Genomic DNA, 19423 nt, shown 5'->3' with positions numbered 1-19423 from the left:
CAGGCTAACTCAGGACTAACCTGGTGTGGAGCAGGCTAACTCAGGACTAACCTGGTCTGGAGCAGGCTAACTCAGGACTAACCTGGTCTGGAGCAGGCTAACTCAGGACTAACCTGGTCTGGAGCAGGCTAACTCAGGACTAACCTGGCCTGGGGCAGGCTAACTCAGGACTAACCTGGCCTGGGGCAGGCTAACTCAGGACTAACCTGGTCTGGGGCAGGCTAACTCAGGACTAACCTAGTCTGGAGCAGGCTAACTCAGGACTAACCTGGTCTGGGGCAGGCTAACTCAGGACTAACCTGGTCTGGAGCAGGCTAACTCAGGACTAACCTGGTCTGGAGCAGGCTAACTCAGGACTAACCTGGTCTGGGGCAGGCTAACTCAGGACTAACTCCACTTATCCTGAATCAAGTGTCTGAGCTGCGAGTTGAGGACCAATGAAAATCAGTTTTCCTCCCTTTCGCAAAGATTGCATCATTGTCCCATTTCATTTGAGGAAGATTGATATAAATAATTAATAAATCAAATTGTGTTCATTTTTTAAATATTAAAATACTGATCACATTACATGTTTTCACACACAGTAAAACTAGAGTATGAATAAATAACTATTTTATCGACAGGAGTGGTGAAAAAGGTGCTTGTGCATTGATAAAGCACACCAAAGATCACATTAATGGCAAGTAATAATGTAATAAAATAGAGATGCCTACTTCACACCAGCCTGCTGAGTTTGCAAGATCCTTCATTTGGATTTCAGCACAAATTAAATATGTGGTTCTGCCCTGACAAACAGAGGTTGCAGTTTGGAAACTGCAGTAATTACAGTCCACGGTGTTATTTTGGATGCATTATTTACTGCATACTGCAGTTATAATACACTCTTACTGCAATACCTTTTGGTAAGGGGGACTCCACCATGGATTGATGGTTCGGCATTGTCTGACGGTGATCCACTAGCCATGTGCGACATAAACACTTACAAGCCTAGCTAGAACAGGCTTGAATAAGCAGCGAGTGCACTATCACTTACAAACTACAACAGGCTTTATCAGGAATCAAGGTAAGACCCTGATGCAGACTGTCGAAGTAACAATGTTTATCGTAACAACAGAGGCAGGCAAAGACAGGTCAAGGCAGGCAGGGGTCGATAATCCAGGGTAAGGCGAAGGTACAGGACAGCAGGCAGACTCAGGGACAGGCAGAGTTCAGTAATCAAGAGGTGGAGCAAAGGTACAGGACGGCAGGCTGGCTCAGGGACTGGCAGAGAGGACTGGCTCAGGGTCTGTCAGAGAAGACTGGCTCAGGGTCTGTCAGAGAAGACTGGCTCAGGGACTGTCAGAGAGGACTGTCAGAGAGGACTGTCAGAGAGGACTGTCAGAGAGGACTGTCAGAGAGGACTGGCAGAGAGGACTGGCAGAGAGGACTGGCAGAGAGATCGGCGGGCGGGTACAAAAACCAGGAAGATGAGCAACGGCACAGAGGACAGGAAAATCGCTGGTAAGCTTGAATGAACAAGACGAACTGGCAACAACCAGACAGAGAACACGGGTATAAATACACAGGAGATAATTGGGAAGATGGGCGACACCTGGAGGTGGGTGGAGACAAGGACAGGTGAAACAGATCAGGGCGTGACAGGCTTGAGTAAGCAACGAGTGCACTATCAATATCCACCTTCATAATACGGATATAGCCTGAGCTAGAATGTGAAGCTAACTGAAGCTAGCTAGCTTCATACAGTAACCTTGAGTAGATCTAGCTTGTTTCATAGTATACCCCTCAGATCCTGACAAAGGCTTAAAACAGTTTTGGGGGGTATTTAAGCTCCGAAGATCCATTCCCCAAGTTCATAAGTAGTTATCTTGAGCCTATTTACAAAAAATAAGAAAAAAAAACAGCGGGAAATACAGAAGTATTTCCTTCTACTCCGCTAGGATCAGCTCGTCCAAAATGTACAAATACAAACTTGAAAACACTGATTATCATGACAATTTAGTCCACGGAGTGAAACTACCGAACAGTAGGAAGCCTTCATTCCATATTGTCCATTTTCCTTTCACCTGTCCTGATTTTGGTATGTCGTGTCATACATCAAAGTACATATTGATTTGACAGGGCGCTATTTAGGCCAATGGATCGGAGACATGTTATATACATACATATACTAGCCGGCAACCACCCGGTTCCTCCACCCTGCACCTTAGAGGCTGCTGCCCTATCTATTTACATGGACATGGAATCACTGGTCACATTAATAATGTTAAATACAGGGCCTTCGGAAAGTAGTCAGACCCTTTGACTTTTTCCACATTTTGTTACGTTACAGCATTATTCTAAAATGTATTCAATTGTTTTTTCCCTGTCATCAATCTACACTCCATATCATAATGACATATCAAAAACATGTTTTTGGAAATGTTTGCTAATTTATTACATTGACATGAGTATTCAGACCCTTTACTCAGCACTTTCAAATCAAATGTAATTGGTCACATACACGTGTTTAGCAGATGTTATTGTGGGTGTAGCGCAGTCTGAGGTCCTGAACTTTGCTCCGTTCATCTTTGCCTCGATCCTGACTAGTCTCCCAGTACCTGCTGCTGATTAACACCCCACAGCATGATGCTGCCACCACCATGCTTCCCCATAGGGATGGTGCCAGGGTTTCCTCCCGATGTGTCCTTTGACCTAGGTAATATTATATGACATGTTACAGGTACACTGGACTTAACGTTTATAAATATTATATGACATAATTAACACCCCCACAGCATGATGCTGCCACCACCATGCTTCATTCATAAATCTACACTGGACCAAACATTTATAAAGGTAGACCAAGGTAATATGATATGACATAATTAACACCCCCACAGCATGATGCTGCCACCACCATGCTTCATTCATAAATGTACACTGGACCTAACATTTATAAAGGTAGACCTAGGTAATATTATATGACATACTGTATGTTGCAGATACATTCATAAATCTACACTGGACTTAACATTTATGCCTCGACGTCACTCAGCTTTGAATTGAATTGAATTTATTTGGGTGAAAACCTAATACAACAATATGTAATATATTCCCAGAGGATGGCAAAGTATTAATTAAAATGTGTAAAGGAAACTGCTTGTGATTGGAAGAAGAGACTACGAGTTCATCACAGACACTAGTTGATAGCGCCCAACCAGAGCTTCTAACTACATTGTTTTAGATTGCCTTCTGCCATGTTTGGAAAGCATATTTGCTTATTTGAAATGGGTCGAATCTACAGCTGAAGTCGGAAGGTTACAGACACTTAGGTTGGAGTCATTAAAACTCGTTTTTCAATCACTCCACAAATGTATTGTTTAACAAACTATAGTTTTGGCAAGTCGGTTAGGACATCTACTTTGTGCATAATGACACAAGTAATTTTTACAACAATTGTTTCCCGACATATTATTTCACTTATAATTCACTGTATCACAATTCCAGTGGGCCAGAAGTTGACATACACAAAGTTGACTGTGCATTTAAACAGCTTGGAAAATTCCAGAAAATGTCATAGCTTCAGAAGCTTCTGATAGGCTAACTGACATAATTTGTGTCAATTGGAGGTGTACCTGTGGATGTATTTCAAGGTCTACCATCAAACTCAAACTCAAAAGAAATCAGCCAAATTGTAGACGTCCACAAGTCTGGTTCATCCTTGGGAGCAATTTCCAAACGCCTGAAGGTTCCACGTTCATCTGTACAAATAGTACGCAAGTATAAACACGTGGGACCACGCAGCCGTCATACCGCTCAGGAAAGAGATGTGTTCTGTCTCCTAGAGATTAATGTAATTTGGTGCGAAAAGTGGAAATCAATCCCAGAACAACAGCAAAGGACCTTGTGAAGATGCTGGAGGAAACAGGTACAAAAGTATCTATTTCCACAGTAAAACGAGTCCTATATCGAGTCCCAAATTGACGTTTTACTCTGTTCTTTGGCTTGCAAGCCGAAGAACACCATCCCAACCATGAAGCACGGGGTTGGCAGTATCATGTTGTGGGGGTGCTTTGCTGCAGGAGGGACTGGTGCACTTCACAAAATAGATGGCATCATGAGGAGGGAACATTTTGTGGATATATTAAAGCAACATCTCAAGATATCAGTCAGGAAGTTAAAGCTTGATTGCAAATGGGTTCCAAAGTTGTGGCAAAATGGCTTAAGGACAACAAAGTCAAGGTACTGGAGAGGCACAAAGCCTTGACCTCAAGCCCATGGAAAATTTGTTGGAAGAACTGAAAAAGCGTGTGCGAGCAAGGAGGCCTTTACAAACCTGACTTACTTACACCAGCTCTGTCAGGAGGAATGGGTCAAAATTCACCCAACTTATTGTGGGAAGCCTGTGGAAGGCTACCCAAAATGTTTGACCCAAGTTAAACAATGCAACCGAATTCTAATTAAGTGTAATGTAAACTTCTGACCCACTGGGAATGTGATGAAAGAAATAAAAGCTGAAATAAATAATTCTCTCTACTATTATTCTGACATTTCACATTCTTAAAATAAAGTGGTGATCCAAACTGACACAAGACAGGGGATTTTTACTAGGATTAAATGTCAGGAATTTTGAAAAACTGAGTATAAATGTATTTGGCTAAGGTGTCTGTAAACTTCCGACTTCAACTCTGCATCTACATGATGTATTGGTAGGAGCAGTATAGACCTAGTCTGTTCATTATATACATCTACATGATGTATTGGTACACCATGTAGGAGCAGTATAGACCTAGTCTGTTCATTATATACATCTACATGATGTATTGTTACACCATGATTGAGCAGTTTGGACCTACTCAGTACTGTTACACCGTGTAGGAGCAGTTTGGACCTACTCAGTACTGTTACACCGTGTAGGAGCAGTTTGGACTGCTTATATATACATATAGATATATAATAAAATAAATGAAAACCTACCTTTTGTCTCAAAATAAAATAAACATTTCCCTTGACTGTTACCCTCCCACCCAGCAGATGGCGATGTGCCTTTTTTCAGGCAATGCTGCCAGTGTGACGTATATTCTAATGGACGGGACGCTTCTTCAAGAACGTCGAGTTATCCACCTCCGTAGCTTTTAGCAGTCATAAGCGAAAACATTCAGCTCTTTAAACGCTTTCGGTGTATATTAGCCACAGTGTTTTAAACACACTTGTAGTATCTACTAGTTAGTTACCAAATTGAATATAATATTTACGTTGTTGTTAGCTAACTGGCTGAGTAAATTAGCAGTAGTGCTAGTCTAGTCACTAATGCTAACTAGCTATCTAGCTAACATCCCAACCATGAGCTCACTAAACGACTCCCCCACTTCTAAAGAGGTGATCTGCTGGACGGAGAAAGAAACTCTGGGGCTGAACATTGTCGTGAAAGAGGAGAAGGAAGAAGAGGATGTCACCGTAAAAGTAGAGGATGAGGCTGTTACAGTGAAAGAAGAAGAGAAAGACGTTACCGTGAAAGAAGAGGAAGACTCGTTCAGAGTGAAAGAGGAGGAGGATGTTACAGTAAAAGAAGAGGAGGAAGAGAAAGAGGAGATGACTGTCACAGTGAAAGAAGAGGAAGACATTTTTGGAATGAAGGAAGTGGGGGAGATTACTGTCACATTGGAGGAGGAGGAGGAAGAAGAAGAAGAGGAGACAGGAGATCTGATTAACAACAGTGAGTAATATCTTAAACACTGGGGTACAAACTCTGCAGTTGTTGAACCGATGTGTGGTTTTAAAGGGGTATTTACTGAAGTTCTACACGTTAATAGTTCTGTACTGTAGGAATCGCTAAAGCTACAAAGAGACGGGGGCGGCCAACAAAACGTTAACATTTGTAAACATGTGAATATCTCTTTCTGTAGTGTCTTTGTTCAGTGTCTATGCTTGACATCACACAAAAAAAGCGAAAATCATCTCATGTCTTACTTCAAATGATGAAGAGGACAGAATCAAGACAATGAAGGATAATTTTGATCTGGATGAAATGTAAAAAAAAAAAAAAAAAATTACCACAGAGGTTATTTAAAATCCTTAATAGTACTCTGACGTGCACCAATCTAAGTAACATAAAAAAAAATAATCCCCATCAGAATCCGTCAGTTTAAACTGGAGATATTGGGATGCAACATCTAATCCACCTCATCTGCCGATGTTGGGCTGAGTCTCAATCCACCTCATCTGCCGATGTTGGGCTGAGTCTCAATCCACCTCATCTGCCGATGTTGGGCTGAGTCTCAATCCACCTCATCTGCCTATGTTGGGCTGTCTCAATCCACCTCATCTAATCCACCTCATCTGCCTATGTTGGGCTGAGTCTCAATCCACCTCATCTAATCCACCTCATCTGCCGATGTTGGGCTGAGTCTCAATCCACCTCATCTAATCCACCTCATCTGCCGATGTTGGGCTGAGTCTCAATCCACATCATCTGCCTATGTTGGGCTGAGTCTCAATCCACATCATCTGCCTATGTTGGGCTGAGTCTCAATCCACCTCATCTGCCAATGTTGGGCTGAGTCTCAATCCACCTCATCTGCCGATGTTGGGCTGAGTCTCAATCCACTTCATCTGCCTATTTTGGCCTTCCTCAACTGCTGTGGAAGATGGCCGAGCTACAAATCACATGTTATTTGTCACATTTGCCGAATACAGCAGGTGTAGGTAGACCTTACAGTGAAATGATTACTTTACAAGCCCCTTATTAACCAACAATTCAGTTTGAAGAAAAATAGGAGTTAAGAAAAATATTGACTAAATAAACTAAAGTAAAAAAATAAAATAAATGATCAACAATAAAATAACAATGTGGAGGCTATATACAATGAGTACCGGTACCGAGTCAATGTGGAGGCTATATACAGGAGGTACCAGTACAGAGTCAATGTGGAGGCTATATACAGGGGGTACCGGTACCGAGTCAATGTGGAGGCTATATACAGGAGGTACCAGTACAGAGTCAATGTGGAGGCTATATACAGGAGGTACCAGTACAGAGTCAATGTGGAGGCTAAATACAGGGGGTACCAGTACAGAGTCAATGTGGAGACTATATACAGGAGGTACCAGTACAGAGTCAATGTGGAGGCTATATACAGGAGGTACCAGTACAGAGTCAATGTGGAGGCTATATACAGGGGGTACCAGTACAGAGTCAATGTGGAGGCTATATACAGGAGGTACCAGTACAGAGTCAATGTGGAGGCTATATACAGGAGGTACCAGTACAGGGTCAATGTGGAGGCTATATACAGGAGGTACCAGTACAGAGTCAATGTGGAGGCTATATACAGGAGGTACCTGTACAGAGTCAATGTGGAAGCTATATACAGGGGGTACCAGTACATAGTCAATGTGGAGGCTATATACAGGAGGTACCAGTACAGAGTCAATGTGGAGGCTATATACAGGGGGTACCAGTACAGAGTCAATGTGGAGGCTATATACAGGAGGTACCAGTACAGAGTCAATGTGGAGGCTATATACAGGGGGAACCAGTACAGAGTTAATGTGGAGGCTATATACAGGGGGTACCGGTACAGAGTCAATGTGGAGGCTATATACAGGGGGTACCAGTACAGAGTCAATGTGGAGGCTATATACAATGAGTACCGGTACCGAGTCAATGTGCTGGGGTACAGGTTAGTCGAGGTAATTGAGGTAATATGGACATGTAGGTAGGGGTAAAATGACTATGCATAGATAATAAACAGTAGCAGCAACGTAAAAAAAAGACATCCTGAAAATAGATCTTCTCATTAAAACGTCTGTAGCGTCCGAACGGTGTGGCCTTCAAAACTACAATGACCTTTTCTATGGAAAAGGGAGACTCTTTTCTTCTGTTTTGCTCTACGACCCCTTCATCTGGAGGTAACCCATACAAATTAATGGCAGTATGGATATATACAGTGGGGCAAAAAAGTATTTAGTCAGCCACCAATTGTGCAAGTTCTCCCACTTAAAAAGATGAGAGAGGCCTGTAATCTTCATCATAGGTACACTTCAACTATGACAGACAAAATGAGAAAAAAATTCCAGAAAATCACATTGTAGGATTTTTAATGAATTTATTTGCAAATTATGGTGGAAAATAAGTATTTGGTCACCTACAAACAAGCAAGATTTCTGGCTCTCACAGACCTGTAACTTCTTCTTTAAGAGGCTCCTCTGTCCTCCACTTGTTACCTGTATTAATGGCACCTGTTTGAACTTGTTATCAGTATAAAAGACACCTGTCCACAACCTCAAACAGTCACACTCCAAACTCCACTATGGCCAAGACCTGAGCTGTCAAAGGAGGACACCAGAAACCAAATTGTAGACCTGCACCAGGCTGGGAAGACTGAATCTGCAATAGGTAAGCAGCTTGGTTTGAAGAAATCAACTGTGGGAGCAATTATTAGGAAATGGAAGACATGCAAGACCACTGATAATTTCCCTCGATCTGGGACTCCATGCAAGATCTCACCCCGTGGGGTCAAAATGATCACAAGAACGGTGGGCAAAAATCCCAGAACCCCACGGGGGGACCTAGTGAATGACCTGCAGAGAGCTGGGACCAAAGTAACAAAGCCTACCATCAGTAACACACTACGCCGCCAGGGACTTAAATCCTGCACTGCCAGACGTGTCCCCCTGCTTAAGCCAGTACATGTCCAGGCCCGTCTGAAGTTTGCTAGAGAGCATTTGGATGATCCAGAAGATTGGGAGAATTATCATATGGTCAGATGAAACCAAAACTCAACTTGTCGTGTTTGGAGGACAAAGAATGCTGAGTTGCATCCAAAGAACACCATACCTACTGTGAAGTATGGGGGTGGAAACATCATGCTTTGGGGCTGTTTTTCTGCAAAGGGACCAGGACGACTGATCCGTGTAAAGGAAAGAATGAATGGGGCCATGTGTTGTGAGATTTTGAGTGAAAACCTCCTTCCATCAGCAAGGGCATTGAAGATGAAACGTGGCTGGGTCTTTCAGCATGACAATGCATGACAATGATCCCAAACACACCGCCCAGGCAACGAAGGAGTGGCTTCGTAAGAAGCATTTCAAGGTCCTGGAGTGGCCTAGCCAGTCTCCAGATCTCAACCCCATAGAAAATCTTTGGAGGGAGTTGAAAGTCTGTGTAGCCCAGCAACAGCCCCAAAACATCACTGCTCTCGAGGAGATCTGCATGGAGGAATGGGCCAAAATTACAGTCAAACTGAAATGAATCATTGTTTATTAACACCAAGCTGGAGAGGTCACAGTCAAACTGAAATAAATCGTTGTTTATTAACACCAAGCTGGAGAGGTCACAGTCAAACTGAAATGAATAAAGTGCCGGCCTGCAGGGAGCTCCTCCGGGGCAGTCCTGTTAGATCTCTTATATACTGCTAACAAGTTATATTTGCATGATTTAGCTTATTCATCATTCACAGTTTATTCATTATTAACGTTTGGTTCATGCATGTGACAGACTAATACCCCCACGAGACTTCTTCTCTCCAAGCTGAGACCTTGAAACTGAGATATCCCTTTCGTTCTCAAAACAAGGGTCTGAGCATATTGCCAAATTGCAGACGCCGATAGTGAGGATTCGTTCAATCAGTCGCTTACATGAACACATACATTGGTTATTAGAAAAGCACAAACAACATTTTCCGTCACAATAGCATCAGAGAGGAAGAAGTGGAAGAAGTGAAGCGAGAGGTTTCACTCTCGTCAAAATATGCCCAATGCGTTTCTATCGGCTTATTTTGGACCTGAACTTGTCGGCTGCCTTCACGCCGTTGGGACAACTCCCATTGTTAGGGCAAAGACTTGAGAATCTTGTCATAATATACAGATCTCTGATAGTATTTTCTGTTGGTCACATCATTTTACTGTTTGGATTTTTTTTGTTGACCGTTTGTTAACCGCTTAATGAGGGTTGGTTAGTCGGCATCAAAATTAATCTAAATTTGTATCCCTAGACAAAATATCTTTCTGATACAAAAATGGCTCTAACAATCATGTTTACATGAACACATCACCTGATGGCACTGATAGATGCAGAAATATTCACCCTTTCAAAATATTTATTCTGCCACAGCTACTATGTTATTTTTTTGTGAAGCATATTTGATTCTCAGTTCAGACAATACTGTATAAACGTTATGTGAAAACGACTTCTGACATTTCTATTGAATAATAAATCACCAGAATACGTATTTTCTTTTATTTGAAATGCAGAGAGGCGGGTTTGAACAAGTCCCTTCTGTTACAAACCAAATATTTCACTAGAAGCATGGGGTAATAATGTCTAGATGCTTTTTTTTCCCCAGTGGAGAGAATTTCCTGTCTGGGCTGTGGGACAGTGGAGATTAGTTTATAAATTGCCTGGCTAGGCTGTGGGACAGTGGAGATTAGTTTATGAATTGCCTGGCTAGGCTGTGGGACAGTGGAGATTAGTTTATGAATTGCCTGGCTAGGCTGTGGGACAGTGGAGATTAGTTTATGAATTGCCTGGCTGGGCTGTGGGACAGTGGAGATTAGTTTATGAATTGCCTGGCTAGGCTGTGGGACAGTGGAGATTAGTTTATGAATTGCCTGGCTAGGCTGTGGGACAGTGGAGATTAGTTTATGAATTGCCTGGCTGGGCTGTGGGACAGTGGAGATTAGTTTATAAATGGCCTGGCTGGGCTGTGGGACAGTGGAGATTAGTTTATGAATTGCCTGGCTAGGCTGTGGGACAGTGGAGATTAGTTTATGAATTGCCTGGCTAGGCTGTGGGACAGTGGAGATTAGTTTATGAATTGCCTGGCTGGGCTGTGGGACAGTGAAGATTAGTTTATAAATGGCCTGGCTGGGCTGTGGGACAGTGGAGATTAGTTTATGAATTGCCTGGCTGGGCTGTGGGACAGTGGAGATTAGTTTATAAATGGCCTGGCTGGGCTGTGGGACAATGGATGTGTAGGAATGATTCAAATGGAACTGTTAATAGCCATTACCCGGGTAGTATTGGGACTAACTAACGGCTTTTAACCAATCGGCATCAAAGATCCAAATGTACGGTTTATAATGAGTCTAGATTAAAACCTCATAGGAAGACAGTTTTATCATGTGGGGGTTTTATTCAGGTCTCTCTGCTTAACCAAATACTCTGTCTTTGGCAGGAGAGAGACCAGACTCTCACTCTGACAGCAGTAAGAGTGCTTCAGGGGAACCAGACCCAGAGACTCCCAAACCAGTGAGACGACTCGACTGCTCCCAGTGTAATAAGAGTTTTAAGTTGTCACGGTACCTTAAAATACATCAGAGGACACACACAAGGGAGAAACCTTTTCTCTGCTCCCAGTGTGGAAAGAGTTTTACCCAGTTATGGAGCCTGAACAAACATAATCGAATACACACAGGAGAAAAGCCTTACCGCTGTTCCCATTGTGGAAATAATTTTAGGTCGTCAGATAAGCTGAAGGAGCACGAGAGGACACACACAGGGGAGAGACCATACCACTGCTCCTTGTGTGGAAAGAGTTTTACCCAGTTAGGAAGCCTGAAAGAGCATGAAAGGAAACACTCAGGAGAAAAGTCTTTCCAATGTTCCCAGTGTGGAAAGAGATTTTTACGATCACAGCAACTAAAATCACACGAGAGGATACACACAGGGGAGAAACCATACCACTGCACCCAGTGTGAAAAGAGTTTTACCCAGTTAGGGAGCCTGAACAAACATAATAGAATACACACAGGAGAAAAGCCTTATCCCTGTGCCTATTGTCCAAAGAGATTTTCAGGATCACAGGATCTAAAATCACACGAGAGGACACACACGGGGGAGAAACCATACCACTGCTCCCAGTGTGAAAAGAGTTTTACACAGTCAGGGAGCCTGAACAAACATAATAGAATACACACAGGAGAAAAGCCTTACCCCTGTGCAAATTGTGGAAAGAGATTTTCACGATCACAGGACCTAAAATCACATGAGAGGACACACACAGGAGAAAAGCCTTACCCCTGTGCCCATTGTAGAAAGAGATTTTCACAATCACATGACCTAAAATTACATGAGCGAACACACACAGGAGAGATACCTTACCATTGCTCCCTGTGTGGAAATGATTTTTTCCATTTAGGAAGTCTGCGCAAACATAAGAAGAGAAAACACTCTGGCGATGTGTGTACCCATGTTCCCATTGCGTAATGAATATCAGGTTGTTAAATAAAAAATACACACAGAAGACCTGAAATCACATCATAGAATAGAATAGAATAGTGTTCCGATGAGTCACTGTGTTCCGATGAGTCACTGTGTTCTGATGAGTCACTGTGTTCTGATGAGTCACTGTGTTCTGACTGATGTTTGACTGTTGTTTTATGCCACATTAAATCATATTGTTTACATGAAATCATTCTCTAGAATAGGCCTGTTTTAGTTTCTGACACAGGATTATGTCTAAAATCAGATTACACTTTTAAAATGTATTTGATTTTGATTCTACACTTTGATATGTTGGATACATGTAAGACACCTTACATGTTCATGATATGATTTGGATATTATAAAATGTAAATTATAAAATGGATGAATATTGTGTGTATTTCTTGATTCTGACCTTAAAACCTCAGGACGTTTAGTTGTTTGGTTTACAGCGTGTCAGTCAGAACATCACTAGAGGTCTTCTGAGGTGGTGAATGGATGGTAGATCACATGTCAGTCAGTCAGAACATCACTAGAGGTCTTCTGAGTGGGTGGGTGGAAGGTAGATCACATGTCAGTCAGAACATCACTAGAGGTCTTCTGAGTGGGTGGGTGGAAGGTAGATCACATGTCAGTCAGAACATCACTAGAGGTCTTCTGAGTGGGTGGGTGGAAGGTAGATCACATGTCAGTCAGAACATCACTAGAGGTCTTCTGAGTGGGTGGGTGGAAGGTAGATCACATGTCAGTCAGAACATCACTAGAGGTCTTCTGAGTGGGTGGGTGGAAGGTAGATCACATGTCAGTCAGAACATCACTAGAGGTCTTCTGAGTGGGTGGGTGGAAGGTAGATCACATGTCAGTCAGAACATCACTAGAGGTCTTCTGAGTGGGTGGGTGGAAGGTAGATCACATGTCAGTCAGAACATCACTAGAGGTCTTCTGAGTGGGTGGGTGGAAGGTAGATCACATGTCAGTCAGAACATCACTAGAGGTCTTCTGAGTTGTCTTCTATTTGAAAATATTTTTACTTAAGTCGTTTTATTGGCTACTTGTACTTTACTTCACTATAGATTTTTTTGACAACTTTTACTCCACTCCGTTCCTAAAGAAAAACATGTCATTTTTACTGCATACATTTTCCCCAAAAGTACTTGTTACACGATGATGAATGCTTAGCAGCAGGAACATTTTCCAATTCAAGCACATCAAGAGAACATCCCTGGTCATCCCTCCTGCCTCTTATCAGGCAGACTCACAAAACACAAATGCTTCATTTGTAAATGATGTCTTGAGTGTTGAATTTAGCCCCTGGCAAGCACATCAAGCGAACATCCCTGGTCATCCCTCCTGCCTCTTATCAGGCAGACTCACAAAACACAAATGCTTCATTTGTAAATGATGTCTTGAGTGTTGAATTTAGCCCCTGGCTATCCGTAAATAAAAAACAAATACAAATGAACATCCTGTTGTCTGGTTTGCTAAATATTAGGAATGTGAAATTATTTATACTTTTACTTTTGAAACACAAGTATATTTTTGAAATTACAGTAAGTTTTTTTTAAAACGATTATTTTACTCAAGTAGTATTTTACTGGGCGACTTATGAATAAGTTATCTTTACTTTTACTCAAGTTTGACAATTGGGTACTTCTCCCGCCACTGGTACGTAGTAGAAGCAAAGAAGCAGAACGTCCATCTGTGTTTACACCAGAAGGGATACCGGAAAAAACGTGATGTAGACACAGGGGCGGGACTTCCGTTGCTAAACTCTCTCAATGCCGTCCCTCAATCTTCACAAGGAACGGGTGTCAATTTCCAGGTAGAAAAAAAAAACTGCTTGGAATGACGAGGCGTCTTACAAGAAGCCGCCCCCTTTGTAAGGAAAAACGACATTGCAACACTGCGATAAGCTCCTTCCGCCCTGTTTGCGTATTGTCGGTAGACCCCTTTAGTTTACGAACTAGGTCCGTCGGTCGCGGCGCGCAAGAACAGAATGATACAACGCTGAACCACGAAAGGCACATCCCATTTCTGTTAGAAAATTGAGAGGTGGAGTTGGACTGTTTTTCTTGTGCCCAAAGCCAACCTTTAAAGCTACATGAGTGTGTGGGGGGGGGGGGGGGGGGCAACAAAAATCTTTAAGTTCTTAGGTTTTTAGCTATAAGGGAAAACAGACTGATCTGATTGAAATCTCTATGATACCACGTCATATAACATATTATTACCACCAGCTCATGTCTAAATCTATGGCCCCACAGGTTATTACAGGTTATTACAGGTTATATAGACACTGGTCCCACAGGTTATTACAGGTTATTTCGGGTTATATAGACCCCGGCCCCACAGGTTATTACAGGTTATATAGACCCCGGGCCCACAGGTTATTACAGGTTATATAGACTCCGGACCCACAGGTTATTACAGGTTATTACAGGTTATTTCGGGTTATATAGACTCCGGCCCCACAGGTTATTACAGGTTATATAGACCCCGGGCCCACAGGTTATTACAGGTTATATAGACTCCGGACCCACAGGTTATTACAGGTTATTACAGGTTATTTCGGGTTATATAGACTCCGGCCCCACAGGTTATTACAGGTTATATAGACCCCGGGCCCACAGGTTATTACAGGTTATATAGACTCCGGACCCACAGGTTATTACAGGTTATTACAGGTTATATAGACCCTGGCCCCACAGGTTATTACAGGTTATTACAGGTTATATAGACCCCGGCCCCACAGGTTATTACAGGTTATATAGACCCCGGCCCCACAGGTTATTACAGGTTATATAGACACTGGCCCCACAGGTTATTACAGGTTATATAGACCCCGGACCCACAGGTTATTACAGGTTATATAGACCCCGGACCCACAGGTTATTACAGGTTATATAGACCCCGTCCCCACAGGTTATTACAGGTTATTACAGGTTACAGCGGATGTTTAGGGATAATTAAAATGGAACTGTTAACAGCTATTACCAGTGGATTATCGTGAATAACTAACAGCTACCAATCAATCAGCATCCACGATCCAAACGACCCATTTTATAATGAGGGATCTAGACTGGATTAAAGCTCATAGTGAGACAGTTTAAAAATGTGGAGGTTTTATTCAGGTCTCTCTATTTAACAAAATACTCTTGTCTTTGACAGGAGAGAGACCAGACTCTCACTTTGACAGCGAAAAGAGTCCTTCAGGGGAACCAGACCCAGCAAGACAACATCACTGCTCTCAGTGTGGAAAGAGTTTTACCCATTTAGGGTATCTGAAATCACATGAGAGGAGGCACCCAGGAGAAAAGCCTTTCCACTGCTCCCAGTGTGGAAAGAGATTCTCCATGTCAAGTAACCTCAAAAAACACGAGCGAACACACTCCGTAGAGAAGCCTTTCCACTGTTCCCAGTGTGAAAAGAGCTTTACACAGTTAGGGAAACTGGAAAAACATAAAAGAATACACACTGGAGAGAAGCCCTACCTCTGCTCCCACTGTGGTAAGAGTTTTACCCAATCAGGTACCTTGAAATCACATGAGAGAACACACTCTGTAGAGAAGCCTTTCCAATGCTCTCAGTGTGGAAAGGCGTTTGCCCAATCAGGTACTCTAAAATCACATGAGAGAACACACACTGTAGAAAAGCCTTTCCAATGCGCTCAGTGTGGAAAGGGTTTTACCCAGATGGGGAGCCTGAAAAAGCATGACAGAACACACACAGGGGAGAAGCCTTTCCAATGCTCTCAGTGTGGAAAAGGTTTTACCCAGATAGGGAGCCTGAAAGGTCATGAAAGAACACAACACATACAGGGAAGAAGCCTTATCACTTCCCCCAGTGTGAAAATTATTGTAATTTATCCGGCTAGGGCACCTGAAAGAACAGAATATAACACACACACAGACGGGAGAAGCCTTTCCAATGCTCCCAGTGTGGGAAGGGTTTTACCCAGAGAAGCTTGCTGAAAAGCCATGAAAGAACACATACAGGTATAGTAGTGACGGGGAAGCCAAGCGTTTAGATTTTCCAGACATTTGTGTCAAAAATAGGTACATAACTCAATGCTTTGATCAATACAGTGTACACTATTGCCACCTGCTGGTCTGAAATAATTTAGAGCAGGCATATTATTGTAGAGGACGTCCCACGCCCCATAGCGTGCCCAGCGTTTTTGTCTTCTACCAAACCAATCAGGTGGAAACTATAAGCTTGCGACTGTGTTTTTGTTTGTCACATGAAATCAAAAGAAGACAAAGCAGGACTCAAATATAAATGTTTTATTTAAAAAAAAACATGAGCAGAATATGGAGTCCGTTTCCATGTATACACACTGGTGTCGTTCCTCAAAGACTACAGAATATGGAGTCAGTTTCCATGTATACACACTGGTGTCGTTCCTCAAAGACTACAGAATATGGAGTCAGTTTCCATGTATACACACTGGTGTCATTCCTCAAAGACTACAGAATATGGAGTCAGTTTCCATGTATTCACACTGGTGTCATTCCTCAAAGACTACAGAATATGGAGTCAGTTTCCATGTATTCACACTGGTGTCATTCCTCAAAGACTACAGAATATGGAGTCAGTTTCCATGTATACACACTGGTGTCATTCCTCAAAGACTACAGAATATGGAGTCAGTTTCCATGTATTCACACTGGTGTCATTCCTCAAAGACTACAGAATATGGAGTCAGTTTCCATGTATATATTAAATGGTCATTTTATAACTCTGTGTTTCCTGTCTGCGCGTGTCATTCCTCAAAGACTACAGAATATTGAGTGCCGTTTCAACGTGATGTATTTGCTCCATTGTTTCCATAGCTGGTCCTCTGATGATATGTATCTAACATCTCTAACAGAGTGCCTTTACTAGTCTGGTCACATCTAACAGAGTGCCTTTACTAGTCTGGTCACATCTATAACAGAGGGGCTTTAATAGTCTGGTCACATCTAACAGAGTGGCTTTACTAGTCTGGTCACATCTAACAGAGTGACTTTAATAGTCTGGTCACATCTAACAGAGGGGCTTTACTAGTCTGGTCACATCTAACAGAGTGACTTTACTAGTCTGGTCACATCTAACAGAGTGGCTTTACTAGTCTGGTCACATCTAACAGAGTGGCTTTACTAGTCTGGTCACATCTAACAGAGTGGCTTTACTAGTCTGGTCACATCTAACAGAGTGACTTTAATAGTCTGGTCACATCTAACAGAGTGACTTTTCACATTAATTAAGCCACACAAAAAAACGCAGAGAACTCAGAATTCTCTGCAATGTCGGTAAACTAAAGACAACACCATATATATTGCTCCATTACATTGACACTAACATCTCCCAAAGCCTCAAACCGAAGAGAAAATAAAAGTTGATCAACTCAAACAAGCCGGCCATAATGTCACCCTGTGCTTGAGAGGAAGCCACGGCTGCCAAGTGGCATAACGCCAACGTTTCTGCATTAGGAAGGCTCTTTCTCATAGTAAAGTGCAACTGGATGGGCCTCCTGAGTGGCACAGCGGTCTCAGGCACTGATCAGTGCTAGAGGCATTACTACAGATCCGGGTTTGATCCCGGGGCTGTGTCGCAGCCGGCCGAGACCGGGAGACCCATGAGGTGGTGCACAATTGGCCCAGTATCGATCGGGTTAGGGGAAGATTTGGCCGGCTGGGATGTCCTTGTCCCATCACGCTCTAGCGACTCCTTGTGGCCGGCCGGGCGTATGCACGCTGGCTTCGGTTGCCAGCTGTACTGCCTTTCCTCCGACACATTGGTGCGGTTGGCTTCCAAGTTAAATGAGCAGTGTGTCAAGAAGCAGTGCGGCTTGGCGGGTCGTGTTTTGGAGGACGCATGGCTTTCGACCTTCGCCTCTCTCTCTGCACAGGAGTTGCAGTGATGGGACAAGACTGTAACTACCAATTCGAAATAAAAGAGAAAAAGAGATAATAAAAAAAAAACTGGACCTGAATTATTTGGTAATAACGACATTGTCACGCCCTGACCTTAGTTATCTGACCTTTATTCTTTTGGTTAGGTCAGGGTGTGACTAGGGTGGGTATGTTTGTTTTGTCTTCTCTAGGGGTTTTGAATTTCTAGAGATTTTGTATGTCTAGGTTTATTGTATGTCTATGGTGGCCTGAATTGGTTCCCAATCAGAGGCAGCTGTTTATCGTTGTTTCTGATTGGGGACCATATTTAGGTAGCCATTTTGCCTAGGGTTTTTGTGGGTTCTTGGTCTATGTTTAGTTACCTGTCTGCACTACGCATATTAGCTTCACGGTTCATTTGGTTGTTTTGATAGTTTGTTCAGTGTTTTTTTTATAAGAAGAATGTACGCTTACCACGCTGCCTTGGTCTCCTCCTTACGACGGCCGTTACAGAAGAACCCACCATAGAAGGACCAAGCAGCGTATTCAGGAGGAGCAGTCAGTATGGGCATGGGAGGAAATACTGGATGGAACAGGACCCTGGACGCAGCCAGGGGAGTATCGCCTTTCTAAGGAGGAGATAGAGGCAGCGAAAGCGGAACGGCGATACTACGAGGAGAAATACAGGAGAATGGAGGAAAGGCGACGATATGAGGGTACACGGCTAGCACTGAAGCCCGAGAGGCAGCCCCAATATTTTTTTGGGGGGCTGCACACGAGGAGATTGCATGAATCAGGTTGGAGACCTGAGCCAACTCCTCGTGCTTACTGTGGGGAGCGTGTTACTGGTCAGGCACCGTGTTATGCGGTGGAGCGCAAGGTGTCTCCAGTGCGCTATTCTAGCCCGGTGCGCTCTATTCCAGCTCTTCGCATTTGCCGGGCAAGAATGGGCATCCAGCCAGGACAGAATTGAGTCAGCTATACGTTCCAGACCTCCAGTACGCCTCCAGGGTCTAGTACGCCCTGTTCCTCCTCCCCGCACTCCCCCTGAGGTGTGTGTCCCCAGCCCGGTACCACCAGTGCTGGCACCACGCACCAGGCCTCCAGTGCGCCTCCACAGTCCAGTACGTCCTGTTCCTCCTCCCCGCACTCCCCCTGAGGTGCGTGTCACCAGCCCAGTACCACCAGTGCCAGCACCACGCACCAGGCCTCCAGTGCGCCTCCAGGGTCTAGTACGCCCTGTTCCTCCTCCCCGCACTCCCCCTGAGGTGTGTGTCCCCAGCCCGGTACCACCAGTGCCGGTACCACGCACCAGGCCTACTGTGCACCTCGGCAGTCCAGAGCGTCAGTATATTTTCAGCCCCTCGGC

The 19423-nt window shown here is 43.5% G+C and overlaps 1 protein-coding gene across 2 annotated transcripts; it reads left to right on the top strand.

Annotated features, from left to right (window-relative positions):
- The first annotated feature begins 5070 nt into the window (after positions 1 to 5070).
- Positions 5071 to 16924, top strand: LOC110513076 (zinc finger protein 501-like). Of its 2 annotated transcripts, none has more exons than XM_036948716.1 (2): positions 5071 to 5695; positions 15350 to 16924. In XM_036948716.1, exons 1-2 carry the CDS (start codon positions 5290 to 5292, stop codon positions 16150 to 16152), a joined length of 1209 nt encoding a protein of 402 aa, XP_036804611.1. In that variant the 5' UTR covers positions 5071 to 5289; the 3' UTR covers positions 16153 to 16924. The 2 variants fall into 2 exon arrangements, with proteins under 2 accessions (XP_036804611.1, XP_036804610.1); XM_036948715.1 differs by lacking the exon at positions 15350 to 16924 and adding an exon at positions 11157 to 12565.
- Positions 16925 to 19423: the final 2499 nt, after the last annotated feature.

The sequence above is a fragment of the Oncorhynchus mykiss genome, chromosome 17 (assembly GCF_013265735.2).
Source record: "Oncorhynchus mykiss isolate Arlee chromosome 17, USDA_OmykA_1.1, whole genome shotgun sequence".
Classification (NCBI taxonomy): Eukaryota; Metazoa; Chordata; class Actinopteri; order Salmoniformes; family Salmonidae; genus Oncorhynchus; species Oncorhynchus mykiss.
The sequence above is the reverse complement of the archived record's forward strand: the minus strand, read 5'-3'. Positions and strand labels throughout refer to the sequence as shown.